Genomic DNA, 14,801 nt, shown 5'->3' with positions numbered 1-14,801 from the left:
CGTCGGCTCTGGCTGCTGGGGAGGAACTGGAAGGAAGCCGTAATCGGCTTCGTTCCAGTCTCCTCATCGTAAACACGGAAGCGACGTCATGACGTCACTTCCCGTTTACTCGGCTGCCAATGGCGCCGGTTTAAAAAAAATATCCGGTATTCAGAATCGCCGTTTTCGGCGATCTGAATACATTGAAGTGTAAAGGAGGGGTGGGGGGTCCCTACCTGTCACCACCTATTACTGTCACAAGGGATGTTTACATTCCTTGTGACAGCAATAAAAGTGATCAAATTTTTTTTTTTTTTAAAACAATTTAGTCATTTTAAAATAAATAAAAAAAAAAAAAAAATTTTTCAAAGCGCCCGCCGTCCCCGCGAGCTCGCAAACCAAAGAAAACGCATACGGAAGTCGCGCCCGCGTATGTAAACGGTGTTCAAATCACACATGTGAGGTATCGCCGCGATCGTCAGAGTGAGAGCAATAATTCTAGCAGTAGACCTCCTCTGTAACGCTAACCTGGTAACCGTAATTTTTTTTTAAAGCGTCGCCTATTGAGATTTTTAGGTACCGTACTTTGTCGTCAATCTACAAGTGCGCGCAATTATAAAGTGTGACATGTTTGGTATCTATTTACTCGGCGTAACATTATCTTTCACATTACGCAAAAAAATTGGGCTAATTTTACTGTTTTGTTTTTTTTTTATTCATGAAAGTGTCCCTTTTCCCAAAAAGTTGCGTTTAAAACACCACTGCGCAAATACCGTGTGACATAAAATATTGCAACAATCGCCGTTTTATTCTCTAGAGCCTCTGCTAAAAAAATATATATAATGTTTGGGGGTTCCAAGTAATTTTCTAGCAAAAAATATGGATTTTAACTTGTAAACACCAAATTCCAAAAATAGGCTTAGTCATGAAAGGGATAATATAAAAGTGCATGCAGGGCACTGCACAGACCACTAGGGACAAAGGGGGTGTGTAATTTTTAATACAGCACTGTAATCTGTAAGATTACAGTGCTGTGTGTGTGTTTTGTGTCTTTTTACTTTTTTGAATTTGGCGCCGTTCTCCGCTTCCGTGCGCCGTAACGTCGCAGGGAACGGAGCTCGGCGGCATTTGGCACTGTGATTTGAGTGGAGGACAGCTCGATCACACAACGCGGAGGACATCGTTGGATCCAGGGGACAAGGTAACTAACTCTCCCTGTGTCCTCCTCTGCATCCAGCGAAGCGATCCCGAGTCTGGCTCGGGGTTACCGCTCCTGTTAGTGAAATCCCAACCCGAGCCAGACTCGGGATTACCGCTAGGGGGGTTAATGCAGTGGTCTCTATACTTTCTAAACAAAGGGCCAGTATACTATCCTTTAGACTTTAGAGGGTCTGAACTGTGGCCAGTGTGAGTAGAAAATGTCCTGGCTTCGGTAACAATGCCCCATCGTTAGTATCGGTAACAGGAATAGTGCCATATTATTGGTGTCATTGGGAGGAATAGTGCCCCATCATGGGTGTTAGTGGGAGGAAAAGTGCTCCATCATGGGTGTTAGTGGGAGGAATAGTGCCCCATCGCTGGTGTCAGTGGGAGGAATAGTGCCCCATCATTGGTGTCAGTGGGAGGAATAATGCCCCATCATTGGTGTCAGTGGGAGGAATAATGCCCCATCATTGGTGTCAGTGGAAGGAATAGTGCCCCATCATTGGTGTCAGTGGGAGGAATAGTGCCCCATCATTGGTGTCATTGGGAGGAAAAGTGCTCCATCATGGGTGTTAGTAGAAGAAATAGAGTCCCACTGATGGTGTCAGTGTCAGGAATTATGCCCCATTGTTAATTATCAGTGGAAGGAATAGTGCCCCAAGGGCCAGTTAAAGGCAAGTAAAGGGCCACAGTTTGGAGACCACTGCCTTAATGCATTCTATGCATTAAGGTAAAAAACCTTCTGGGTGCAGCCCCAACCCCCCCCCCCCCCTTATACTTACCTGAGCCCCATTTTGATCCAGTGATGTGCATGAGTGCGAGGGCTCTCCTGGGTCTCTCTCTTCCTATTGGCTCACACAGCAGCAGGGGCCATTGGCAAAACACAGCCAGTGAGCCAATGAGGAGAGAGCAGGGGGCGGAGCTGAGCCACGCTCTGTATGTGAATGGACAATGTCCATTTACACACAACACGGCTTGGGGGTGCCCCCATAGCAAGAGGCTTGCTAATGGGGGCACTTGGCAGGGGGGGGGCACCGTTGAAAAAGAAAGGGATCGGGGCTGCTCTGTGCAAAACCATTGCACAGTGCAGGTAAATATAACATGTTTATTTTTATTTTTTTAAATTACAACCTTTAGAATCACATTAAAAACCTTTCTGCTTTCATTACATACCTTATTTTAGACACAGCTTCTCTATGTAGTTCAGGTAGATCACGGCTGGTGTTAGGGACTGGCAGGGGGGCTGTACATAGCTTCCTGAAAACATCACAGCACCCTGCATCAGTACTCCTCTCAAAATCCCTCAAACCTGAAGTGGGTTGGCTTTTGGGAGTAGTTATGCAAAAATGGAGCACCAGCCGCCAGTGGCAAATATCAAAATTATTTCATGAGTCAATGTTAGTCTAGAGGAGTTGGGTGTTCCTAAGCAGGCTGTATGTGCATGCGGACCATCGTGATGTCCGCGGGTCAGAGAAAGTATGAGTAAGGAACTTTGCAACTTTCCCCTAATAAAAGTCGTATTATGCAGGACCTGTATAGGACACATTGTCTGTCTCATTTCAAAAACCTTTAACACAAGTGTAAAGTGGTTGTAAACCTCAGACATGAAATACGAACAAAGCATATGCCTCTATAGTGTGTATACTTGTCTCAAGTAAGAGCACTATGGGGTTGATTTACTAAAGGAATATAGACTGGGCACTTTGCAAAGTGCAGTTGCACTCTGCAAGAGAAGTTACTCCAGAGCTCAGTAAATGAGGAAAAGCTCTGCTGAATTCCATCATCCAATCATATGCAAGCAAAAAGGCAGTTTTTAAAAAAAAATTCCTTGCAGGTGATTGGGTATTCTTTGCAAAGTGAAGCTTTACCTCATTTACTAAGCTCTGGAGTAACTGCACTTGCAGGGTGCAGTCTATTTATCTTTAGTAAATCAACCCCTAAGTGTAATTTCGGTCTACTGTCTTCTTCCTTTGCTATCAACATGAGTCACTTCTGACAAATGTTCCTGACATCAAGAGAAAAAAGGTGACAGGGGAGGAACCTCCAGCACACAGCCTGTGATTGACAGCCTCAGCTCTGTTCCTGGGTGTTGAGTGAAGGGGGTGTGTCCCTTCCCTCCAATCAGCTCTCAGAGCTCTCCTCACTGAGCTCTGCAGTGTGTAACTTTAGCTTTCCTCCCTCAAGCTTTAGAAATTCTGGACAGCTGCAGAGAAAAGTGCAAATAAACAGGTACATAATTGCCAACAGTCCAGATTTTCCCGGGACAATCCCTGTAAATTGGACCCTCGTCCTGATCTGAGTGTGTCCCAATGAAAATCCCAGGATTTTGCTTTTTTTCCGGGAATCAGGATTTTTTTGGGTATCGGATGCAGCTTCTGGCTAGGAAAATATGGCGGTCGCCGCCACGAGATCTTTTTACGGCTTGCAGGTCTCTTTCCCCATGTGCTCAGTGGAGAGGAGAGGGGCCTCCGATCCGTGCAGCCAATTGGCTTCTCTCTTCAGTGTACAAGTAGACAATTTGCTTGTACACTGTAGCCGGTTAGCTGCACAGAGCGGAGGCCCCTCCCCTCTCCACTGAACACGCGGGAAAAGAGACCTGCTAAGACACATGGAGCTGCCGCCAACCTTCCAACCCTCCACCCACAGTCTGCTGCTGGTCTGTGTCCGACAAGAGGCAGAGCCAAGGGACTCTACTGGGGACACCTGATGTAAGGAGGGACTCTGCTGGAGACACCTGATGTAAGGAAGACCTCCACTGGGGACACCTGATGTAAGGAGGGACTCCGATGGGGACACCTGATGTAAGGAGGGACTCCGATGGGGACACCTGATGTAAGGAGGGACTCTCCTGGGGTCACCTAATGTAAGGAGGGACTCCGCTGGGGGCACCTGATGTAAGGCGAGACTCCGCTGAGGGCACCTGATGTAAGGGGACTCTACTGGGGGCCCTTGATGTAAGGAGAGACTCCGCTGGGGGGCACCTGATGTAAGGAGGGACTCTGCTGGGAATGCCTGATGTAAGGAGGGACTCTGCTGGGGGCACCTAAAGTAAGGAGGGAGTCCGCTGAGGGCATCTGATGTAAGGGGGGACTCCGCTGAGGGTACCTGGTGTAAGGTCAGACTCTACTGGGGGCACCTGATGTAAGGAGGGACTCTGCTGGGGACACCTGATGTAAAGAGGGACTCTGCTGGGGACACCTGATGTAAGGAGTGACTCTGCTGTGGAGTGGGGACACCTGATGTAAGGAGAGACTCTGCTGGGGACAACTGATGTAAGGAGGGACTCTGCTGGGGACACTTGATGTAAGGATGGACTCTGCTGGGGACACCTGATGTACGGAGGGACTCTGCTGGGGACACCTGATGTAAGGAAGGACTCTGCTGGGGACACCTGATGGCATCTGGTGGCAGGCGACGTGGCAAGGGACACACTCGGGACTCCCACTGATTCTACATTATGGTGAATTTAACTATTTCATTTTATATTACAATGTAATAATAGAAATAATGCGCTTAAATCATCCTGACACCATAACAACTATGGTGCCGGGATGATTGAAGCGCTAACACCAGGTGTTTGGAGTATCTTTATCTGCTGATTGTTAAACTTTATGGAATACACATATTTCTATTGTCGTGTAGGATCTGGGCCTGCTGTCCCTCCATCCCTCTTTCTTTCCTTCCTTCTCTCTCCTTCCCTCCCTATATCTTTTTTTTTTCCTCCCTCCATCCCTCGTTCATCTCAGACTCGAACCACACCCCATTTGAACCACGCCCTTTAAGCCACACCCATATTTTCATTTCCCTGCTACACCATGCCCACAAACGAATGCCCTGTCCCCAATTTATAACAAGACTCCGCCTACAGACAAAAAAGTGTCCCTATCCTTTTTTTTTTACAATGTTGCAACTATGAACTTATGTAGGAGAATTAGATTTTTATGTATCATCTGAGACCAGTCATTTCACTGGTCATGTGTAAGAGTTTACAGCCATTTTAAGGTGCTCTATTTTAGCCATGTGACTGTCATTTTCATATCTCAGCTAAAAATCACTATCTCTGTTTGAAAAATAAAAATCTTAGCCCTGGTGTGTTAGCTTTCTGAATTGAGGAAAAGGTCCGCTATTTTACTATTCTCTATTTTCCAGACCTACTCTGGCCTCTTCTGTGTCACTGTCAACCCCTACAAGTGGCTCCCCGTGTACAACCCCGAGGTGGTTAATGCATACCGTGGCAAGAAGCGCCAGGAGGCCCCACCACACATCTTCTCCATCTCTGACAATGCCTATCAGGCCATGCTGACTGGTGAGTCACAGTAATTCCTGCTTCTTAATCAATCCATCCATCCATCCATCTATCCCGTCTTCCATCCATCCATCCTTTCTTCCTCCCATCCAGTTGTCTCTAACATAGTACATAATATGGTGGGAGTTGTCTTACGCACAGTGGGGAATATGTTGGCAATTGTCTTGGACACAATAGGGAATCTGTTGGGACTTCTCATGCAAACAGTATGGGATATGTTGAGAGTTGTCTTACACAGAGTAGAGGATATGTTGGGAGTTGTCTCACACAATAGGGAATATGTTGGGATTTGTCTCACACAATAGGGAATATGTTGGGAGTTGTCTCACACAATAGGGAATATGTTGGGATTTGTCTCACACAATAGGGAATATGTTGGGATTTGTCTCACACAATAGGGAATATGTTGGGATTTGTCTCACACAATAGGGAATATGTTGTGATTTGTCTCACACAATAGGGGATATGTTGGGAGTTGTCTCACACAATAGGGAATATGTTGGGAGTTTTCTCACACAATAGGGAATATGTTGGGAGTTCTCTCACACAATAGGGAATATGTTGGGAGTTCTCTCACACAATAGGGAATATGTTGAGAGTTGTCTCACACAATAGGGAATATGTTGGGATTTGTCTCACACAATAGGGAATATGTTGGGAGTTGTCTCACACAATAAGGGATATGTTGAGAGTTGTCTCACACAATAGGGAATATGTTGGGAGTTGTCTCACACAATAGGGAATATGTTGGGAGTTGTCTCACACAATAGGGGATATGTTGGGAGTTATCTTGCACAGGGTAGAGGATATGTTGGGAGATGTTTCACACACAGTGGGGAATATGTTGGTAATTGTCTCTGACACAGAAGAGGATATGTTGGGAGTTGTCTTTCACACAGTAGAGGATATGTTAGATCTTTTGCACACAGTAGGAAATATGTTGGGAGTTGTCTTGCACAAGGTAGAGGATATGTTAGGAGATCTTTTGCACACAATAGGGGATTTGTTGGGAGTTGTACTGCACACAGTATAGGATATGTTGGGAGTCCCTTTTAACACAGTAGGGGATATGTTGGGAGTTGTCTCACACACAGTATGGCATATGTTGGGAGTTGTCTCACATAAAGTAGGGAAGATATTTCACACAGTTAGGGATATTTTGGGGGCTGTCTCCACCTCAAACCTTCCCAGATAGCAAGGATAACTTGCCACAAATTTGTGACAGCGTTGAATTGTAACTTGCTGCACATGTTCACTGGCAAGTTGCACACTCGCAGAGCCCTTGAAGCACAAGTTTTAGTTGAAACTTTTCCAATTTGTAGAAAATTTGCATGGCAAGTCTCTAGCAAGAGCAATGTTGCAGTGGTGAGTCTACAGCAAGAGCTCTGCAAGACTACAGCATGAAAATTCCGCCACAGTGCCCCCTGTGGTGGGATGACTATTGCACAATATAACTGAATCGGAACTTGCAGCAGACTTGTAGAATGTTGGCAAAGAAAGTTGATCTGGAGTCATGCAATGCAGACTTACTGCAATTGTGCAACAAACTTGTGAAGCCTGACAAGTCTAGCAATAGCTTAGCAAGTCATTTCAAACTTGCAGCACAATGGCTTGCTATCTGGGTTCTTGTTAGGAGTAACAATGTCACAAGAATATAAAAAATAAATATAAAAACCCAAAACTACAACATTGTATGTACTTTTTATATGAATCATGGCTAAACATTTACATAACTTTTTGTGAAATAATTCAATTTCTGTCTTTCTTCTCCAGATCGTGAAAACCAGTCTATCCTCATCACGTATGTACACTCTTATATTATTCAATTGTTATCAATTGTGACCTGTGTGCTAGATGGCATCAGAGAGTTTACACAGGGTCAATGCTCTCCTCCCCTTCCAATGTCACAGTGTGCGGGCCTGCTGATTGGCTGCTTAGGACTGAGCACTGAATTTTGGGAGGGAGAGGAGAAAGTCACACTGGTTATTTGTGAGAGTTCTAACAGATAAACAAAATGGCGGGGAAATGCCATATCAATGGTGAAATGGATTTTCAAGAGGACTTGCCACTTTTCCCTGTATGATTATGGTGACAGATTATCTTTAGGATTTATTTTCAGTTGTGTATGTAGTTGTCCATTAATGAGTACCTGTCTACTGGCTGGCCAAGTGACACCATATTATTCTTTCTCTGCCAGTGGAGAATCCGGTGCCGGAAAGACTGTGAACACTAAACGTGTCATCCAGTACTTTGCAACAATTGCCGCTGTTGGTGATAAAAAGAAGGAAGAAGCTGCTGCAAAAAACAAGGTATTCTGTATAGACCAGTCACATAGCAAGTTATAATTTATATATAATTTACATAGCAAGGTAAATAGTATTGAGAAGGCTCATAGCAAGGCATAAATTATATATATATATATTTCTTGATCATACATCACGGGACACAGGAGCTTCATTACATAGTGGGTTATATAGGCACCTTCGGTGATTGGACACTGGCTAACCCCAATTAAGGAGAATTCCTCCCCTATATAACCCCTCCCATATGGGAGGCACCTCAGTTTTTTCGCCAGTGTCTAAGGTGGTTGGTCAAGTAAAACATGTGCTATGAAGAAAGCTCTATGCAGGTCCCTGCAGGGGTCTAAGGGGTATGATAACCGGATCCATATCTGCAGCATTATCCAAAGAACAGGTCAGGTTTCTATTCACACAAGAAACAGCCGCATCGACAGATGGGACCCCCCATTTCTTGGTGAAACTTTCCTCCAGAGGATAATGCATAGTAAACCTTTTAGGAGGAGCAAACAGTTTATCGGGATGTCCCCAATCCTCATACAACAATTTATCCATTAAGGGATGAATTGGAAAGGAAAAGGCAGTCTGTGGGATTCTCCTGACCCCCAGGGAAGAAACAGAGGATGTAGAGGCCTCAGAAGCGGGCATTCTGAAAGTGGTACGCACCAATTCAGTGTAATATTAAACCTGCTTTCTAAGTGCCTGGGAGGAGGGGACTCCTCTTCCTCTGATTCATCCAACTGCTCTTGATCCCTATCCCATGATAGGGATCTCTCCTCATTGTCAGAGGTGTCATCTGAAAGGAATTTCAGCAGAGAGAGGGGATCTACCCCTTTTTCTGCTATTTTTCAGGGAAGCTGAAATAAAATCCATAATTCTCCCTTCAAAACCCTCCAATGTAGCCTTAAGGGAGTCTTCAGTGACATACGCTGGGGCTGAAACATTAGGAGAGGCTGCAAAACCTGACAGGGGCACTGACTCATCCTGTGAGGCTGGCTACAGTCTTGCAGGGGGGGGGGGGGGGGTGGTAATCTACAGGCATCTTTAGGACCCCTAGACCTAGGCGGTGATTTACCAGTGCCCTTGTTACCTCCCCCTGAGACCCTCTTACAAGGAGACATAGTCCTAAGCTACAAAGCAGAGGTACTAGTACAAAAGTGCAATTACTGTTGTGCTACAAGTCTCATAATAAACATATATGCTTAAACTGCACAACCTGATGCTGAGTAGGTGTCTTAGGTTTGCCTGGATCCAACCCCTTAGGATGCTTACTGCCCACAGCTCTGTGTCCTCCACTTACAGCCCCCTGGCGTTCTGGGCTTTTAAAATTGCCGCTTTGGCGCCTGCGCAGTAAAGCAGATGGATCAAGAATTGTAATTACATGTCCAAGTTGAACAGGGGCAGAAAAATTGGGCCTTAGGCACTGGTGCCACAACACTGCAACACCTCACAGAAACTCTAATTGGAGTGCAGGAATGAGCCCTGCTGCAAAGTATTGCATAAAAAATTGTAATTACACGCCCCTGTTAAACAGGGGCTGAAAAATTGGGCCTTAGCCAATTGGGCCTTAGCCCAGAACCAAAAATGTTCTTACAAGCTATCAGCATGATCATTGAGGAGGAGGAAGAGGATAGTCACTCAGCATAACAGGATAGTCACTCAGCATCAGCATAGGCAATCTTGAAGGGATCTGACATTTCAAAAAAAAAATATTCGGTTACATCATCATCAGGTGCTTGGTAGCTGGTGGTGATCCAAGACTGATTCATTTTTATGAAGGTCAGTCAATCAACCGAGTCGGTGGACAGGCGCACCCTGTGATCGGTTACAAAGCCTCCAGTAGCACTGAATGTGCATTCCGAAAGAACGCTGGATGCAGGACAGGCCAGTAGCTCAATTGCATACTTTGCAAGCTCTGGCCAGTGATCCATCCCCAAGACCCAGTAACCCAGAGGATTTTCGGTGGGAAAGGTGTCCAAGTCTGATCTTGCCTAGGTATTCCTGCACCATGTAAATCAGACGCTGGCGGTGGTTGCTGGGACCAATCATACCTTGGGGCTGCGGACTAAAAAATTGTCTGAACGCATCAGTCAGACGGCCACCTTCTCCACTGCTCCTTCTGTGACTGACCAAAACCTCAGCAACATGTTGTCCAGGACCAGGAATTTGTAACCTCCCAGTCTCTGGGAACACTTTGCACAGACCTTTCTGCAAGGCCTCCCGAAGATGTTTCATCCTCTGCTCCCTCTGCGATGGCAAGATAAGGTCCGCAACCTTACCCTTGTAAAATGGATCAAGGAGGGTTGCCAGCCAGTAATGATCCCTCTCCTTGATCCGATGAATACGAGAATCCTTCCGCAGACTTTGCAGGAACAGGGAGGCCATGCAGCATAGGTTAGCTGAGGCATTCGGTCCGGTGTCCTCTGGGTCACTAAGGACGACATGATCCACAGCCACCTCCTCCCAGCCACGTACAAGTCCACGGGTTTCCTGGGACTGTAAATGATCCCTAAAAGCCTGCTGCTGATGCTGAGTGCCAGGCTCAACCTCCATCACAATCCTCCTTCTCCTCTTCCTGTGTGATCGGCGGGCCAGCATGAACAGTGTCTGGATAAAGGGGGCCTTGAGAGGTAAGGAAGTCCCCCTCTTCCTGTCTCTGTTCTGCCTCAAGTTCCCTGTCCATTATTCCACGCAGCGTGTGCTCCAACAGGTGGACAAGAGGGACAGTGTCACTGATGCATGCACTGTCACTGCTCACCATCCTCATGGCCTCCACAAATGGTGATAGGACAGTGCATGCATCCCTGATCATGGCCCACTGGCGTTGGGGAAAAAAAACACGCTCCCCTGATCCTGTCCTGGTGCCATAGTTGCACAGGTACTCATTGATGGCCCTCTGCTGCGTGTGCAGCCGTTGCAGCATGGCCAACGTTGAGTTCCACCTGGTGGGCATGTCACAGATTAGGCGGTTCTTGGGCAGGTTAAATTTCTTTTGGAGGTCAGCCAGCAGAGCACTGGCATTATATGACTGGCAGAAATGCACACAGACTTTCCTGGCCTGCCTCAGGACATCCTGTAATTCCAGGTACCTGCCCAAGAACCGCTGCACCACCAAGTTAAGGACATGAGCCAGACAGGGCACATGGGTCAGTTGTCCCTGTCGGAGGGCAGAGAGGAGGTTGGTGCCATTGTCGCAAACCACCATTCCTGGCTTAACCTAGCGTGGCATCAACCACGCTGTGAAACACCTAATTCTACACCTTTATTCCTCCCAGTGCAGGTTTCAGAGAGGACTGAAGGTCTAGTGGGGTTGGAGATCCCAGCTGATGAGGAGCAAGGAGAGGTCCGCTTTGTTCTTTGGTGTGGGTCTTTTATGTATGTTGCCAATGAACTGCATGGCAGGTTGACATATGTCTGGTCAAGCATGTTGTGCCCAAGCGGCTGATGTTTTGACCACGCGAGATACGCTTGAGAGATATGTTGCAAATAGCAGCAGTGCGATCTGATGCACTCGTCTCAAAAAAGGCCCACACCAAAGAACTTTTTAAATAATGCGCAGAGGCAGTGCCCTGCACATGCGGATCTCTACGGTGTGATGCAGTCGGTGTGCTGCCCTTAAGCTGGGCCCTGGAGGGCATCCTGCCTCATTGGAGTTGTGCCTCCTCCTCTCTCCTATCAGGCACCCACGATAAGTCAGTGACCTCATCATCCCCTCCCTCCTTATCACTGGAGCAAACCTGGCAGTATGCTGCAGCTGGGGGAACATGACTGCCAGATTGCTGTCCTTCTTGGGCATCCCCTCTCTCTAGGCTCACGTTATTGCCTTCCTGTAGCTGGGTATCATCATCAGTACCTTTCCAAGCGCTGGGAATCCTCCTGGAGCATGTACCCAACACTGTGCTCAAACAGTTTGGGGGACTTCTCAGGAGGACATTGTGGGGCTAGGGAAGGAGTGACTGATGCCATTGAGCCGAGGGAAGGGGCCACGTTGGCAGTTGCTTTGCCAGACAAAGTACCCTGAGCCTGGGTGAGAGAGGATGAGGAGGAGGAGGACGGCTTGGTCCACACAGAGCCTGCTTGCCCTCTTTTATTGGCTTGTGACTGTCTGCCTCTCCTTGTTGGCCTTCCAGACATACTAATGGCCTGCATTGAGATGTAGCTGCACAAAGCTTGGACGTATATACTGATATACTGCAGCTAGCAGAATCAACTGCCTGCCTGTAGTATTATTAGTATGAGAACACCAGCAATTGGGGTAGCTTTATGTGCACACTGTGCAGAGTACACAGTATACCAACTGTAATTACTGCAGCTGCCTGCCTGTGGTATAGGATCAGAAGAACACCAGCAATTGGGGTCATTTTAAGTGCACACTGTGCAGAGTACACCACAGTACACCAACTGTAATCACTGCAGCTGCCTGCGGTATAGGATCAGAAGAACACCAGCAATTGGGGTAGCTTTAGGTGCACACTGTGCAGAGTACACAGTACACCAACTGTAATTACTGCAACTGCCTGCCTGTGGTATAGGATCAGAAGAACACCAGCAATTGGGGTAGCTTTAGGTGCACACTGTGCAGATGGCACAATACTCCAACTGTAATTACTGCAGCTGCCTGCGGTATAGGATCAGAAGAACACCAGCAACTTGGGTAGCTTTAAGTGAACATTGTGCAAAGGACACAGTACACAGGAACGAATCTAGCTAAACTGAATACAGTGTGTATATATACATATATATATATATATATATATATATATATATATATATATATATATATATATATATATATATAAAATACCTAGGATGCATATATATATATACACAATACACTGACTGCAGCTAACTGACTAGCCTCCTGTCTGCTCTATCTAACTCAAATTAAATGAAATCACACTGTCTCTCTGTCTATCTCTCTCCGCCGCCACAACACACTACACAAGGCCGCCACGCAGGCAGTCTTATATAGTACGGGGCAGGTACTAAACCTCTGCTCGCTAGACAGACGCCGCTGTGATTGGCCAAGCATAGGGGTCATAATGCATGCTTGGCCAATGCCGCAGTGAATTATGGGCCATGACGCGCCACTCGAATTTGGCGCGAACAGCCCATAATGTTCGGAATTCGCCGAATAGACGAACAGCTCGTCCTTAATAACAAGGTATAATGTAAGTAAAATTAGGGTAGCAAGGCTTACTATATTGCATATACTATATAATTGAAATAGTAAGGCATAATGTATATGCAATTATCTTAGCAAGGTATATGGCATATACAATTCACATAGGAAAGTATAATGCATAGAGAAGTCCTGTTTCAAGATATATTATTTACAAAATTCACAAAGCAAAGTATAATGGGCCAGTGGGCCGACTTCAGTGACAGCCATTGACACTCTGGGGACCCTGATGTAAGGGGATGTTTTTTTGGAAAACCGATGCAAGGCTGAGGCTCTCTGGGGACTTTGATGTAAGGGGGGGTTTCTGGGGACTCTGATGTTAGGGGGGGCTCTCTGGGGACTCTGATATAAGTGGGAGGGGGCTTTCTGGGGATCCTGATGTAAGGGGGAGGCTCTCTGGGGACCCTGATGTAAGGGGGGGCTCTCTGGGGACCCGGATGTAAGGGGGAGACACTCTGGGGACCCTGATGTAAGGGGATGTTTTTTTGGAAAACCGATGCAAGGCTGAGGCTCTCTGGGGACTCTGATGTAAGGGGGGGTTTCTGGGGACTCTGATGTTAGGGGGGGCTCTCTGGGGACTCTGATGTAGGGGGGCGCTCTGGGGACCCTGATGTAAGGAGGGGCTCTCTGGGGACCCTGATGTAAGGGAGATGCTTTCTGGGGACCCTGATGTAAGTGGGGGGCTCTCTGGGAGGGACCCTGATGCAAGGCAGGGGCTCTCTGGGGACTCTGATGTAAGGGGGGCTCTCTGGGGACTATGATGTAAGGGGGAGGCTCTCTGGGGACCCTGATGTAAGGGGGAGGCTCTCTGGGGACCCTGATGTAAGGGGGAGGCTCTCTGGGGACCCTGATGTAAGGGGGAGGCTCTCTGGGGACCCTGATGTAAGGGGGAGCTCTCTGGGGACCCTGATGCAAGGAGGGGTTCTCTGGGGACCCTGATGTCAGGGGGGGTTCTCTGGGCACCCTGATGTAAGAGGGAGGCTCTCTGGGGACCCTGATGTAAGGGGGCTTTCTGGGGACCCTGATGCAAGGCTGGGACTCTGATGTAAGGGGGGGCTCTCTGGGGACTCTGATGTAGGGGGCGCTCTGGGGAACTGGATGTAAGGGGGTGGGCTCTCTGGGGACTCTGATGTAAGGGGGGCTCTCTGGGGACCCTGATGTAAGGGGGCTTTCTGGGGACCCAGATGTAAGTGGGGGGCTCTCTGGGGGAGATCCTGATGCAAGGCAGGGGCTCTCTGGGGACTCTGATGTAAGGGGGGGCTCTCTGGGGACTATGATGTAAGGGGGCTCTCTGGGAACCCTGATGTAAGGGTGGAGCTCTCTGGGGACCCTGATGTAAGGAGGTGCTCTCTGTGGACTCTAATATAAGGGGGTGGCTCTCTGGAGGGGACCCTGATGAGAGGCAGGGGCTCTCTGGGGACTCTGATGTAAGGGGGGCTCTCTGGGGACCCTGATGTAAGGGGGCTTTCTGGGGACCCTGATGCAAGGCTGAGGCTCTTTGGGGACTTTGATGTAAGGGGGGGGCTCTCTGGGGACTCTGATGTAGGAAGGCGCTCTGGGGAACCTGATGTAAGGGGGTGGGCTCTCTGGGGACTCTGATGTAAGGGGGGCTCTCTGGGGACCCCGATGTAAGGCTGAGGCTCTTTGGGGACTTTGATGTAAGGGGGGGGGGGGCTCTCTGGGGAACCTGATGTAAGGAGGGGCTCTCTGGGTATCCTGATGTAAGGGAGAGGCTCTCTGGGGGGGAGCTCTCTGGGGACCCTGATGTAAGGGAGAGGCTCTCTGGGGACCCTGATGTAAGGGGGACTATCTGGAGACCCTGATGTAAGTGGGG

General features: G+C 47.8%; 1 protein-coding gene across 1 annotated transcript in view; it reads left to right on the top strand.

Moving 5' to 3' along the window:
- LOC143934966 (uncharacterized) overlaps positions 1-14,801 on the top strand; it is a 131,428-nt gene that overhangs the window by 12,532 nt on the left and 104,095 nt on the right. The window contains 3 exon segments of the mRNA XM_077458511.1: positions 5,332-5,488; positions 7,262-7,289; positions 7,686-7,797. Of these exon segments, the coding sequence (XP_077314637.1) occupies positions 5,332-5,488; positions 7,262-7,289; positions 7,686-7,797 (297 nt within the window).

Source organism: Lithobates pipiens, unplaced genomic scaffold (genome assembly GCF_037356315.1).
Source record: "Lithobates pipiens isolate NorthernLeopardFrog02 unplaced genomic scaffold, aLitPip1_a1.2 Scaffold_28, whole genome shotgun sequence".
Classification (NCBI taxonomy): domain Eukaryota; kingdom Metazoa; phylum Chordata; class Amphibia; order Anura; family Ranidae; genus Lithobates; species Lithobates pipiens.
The sequence above is the reverse complement of the archived record's forward strand: the minus strand, read 5'-3'. Positions and strand labels throughout refer to the sequence as shown.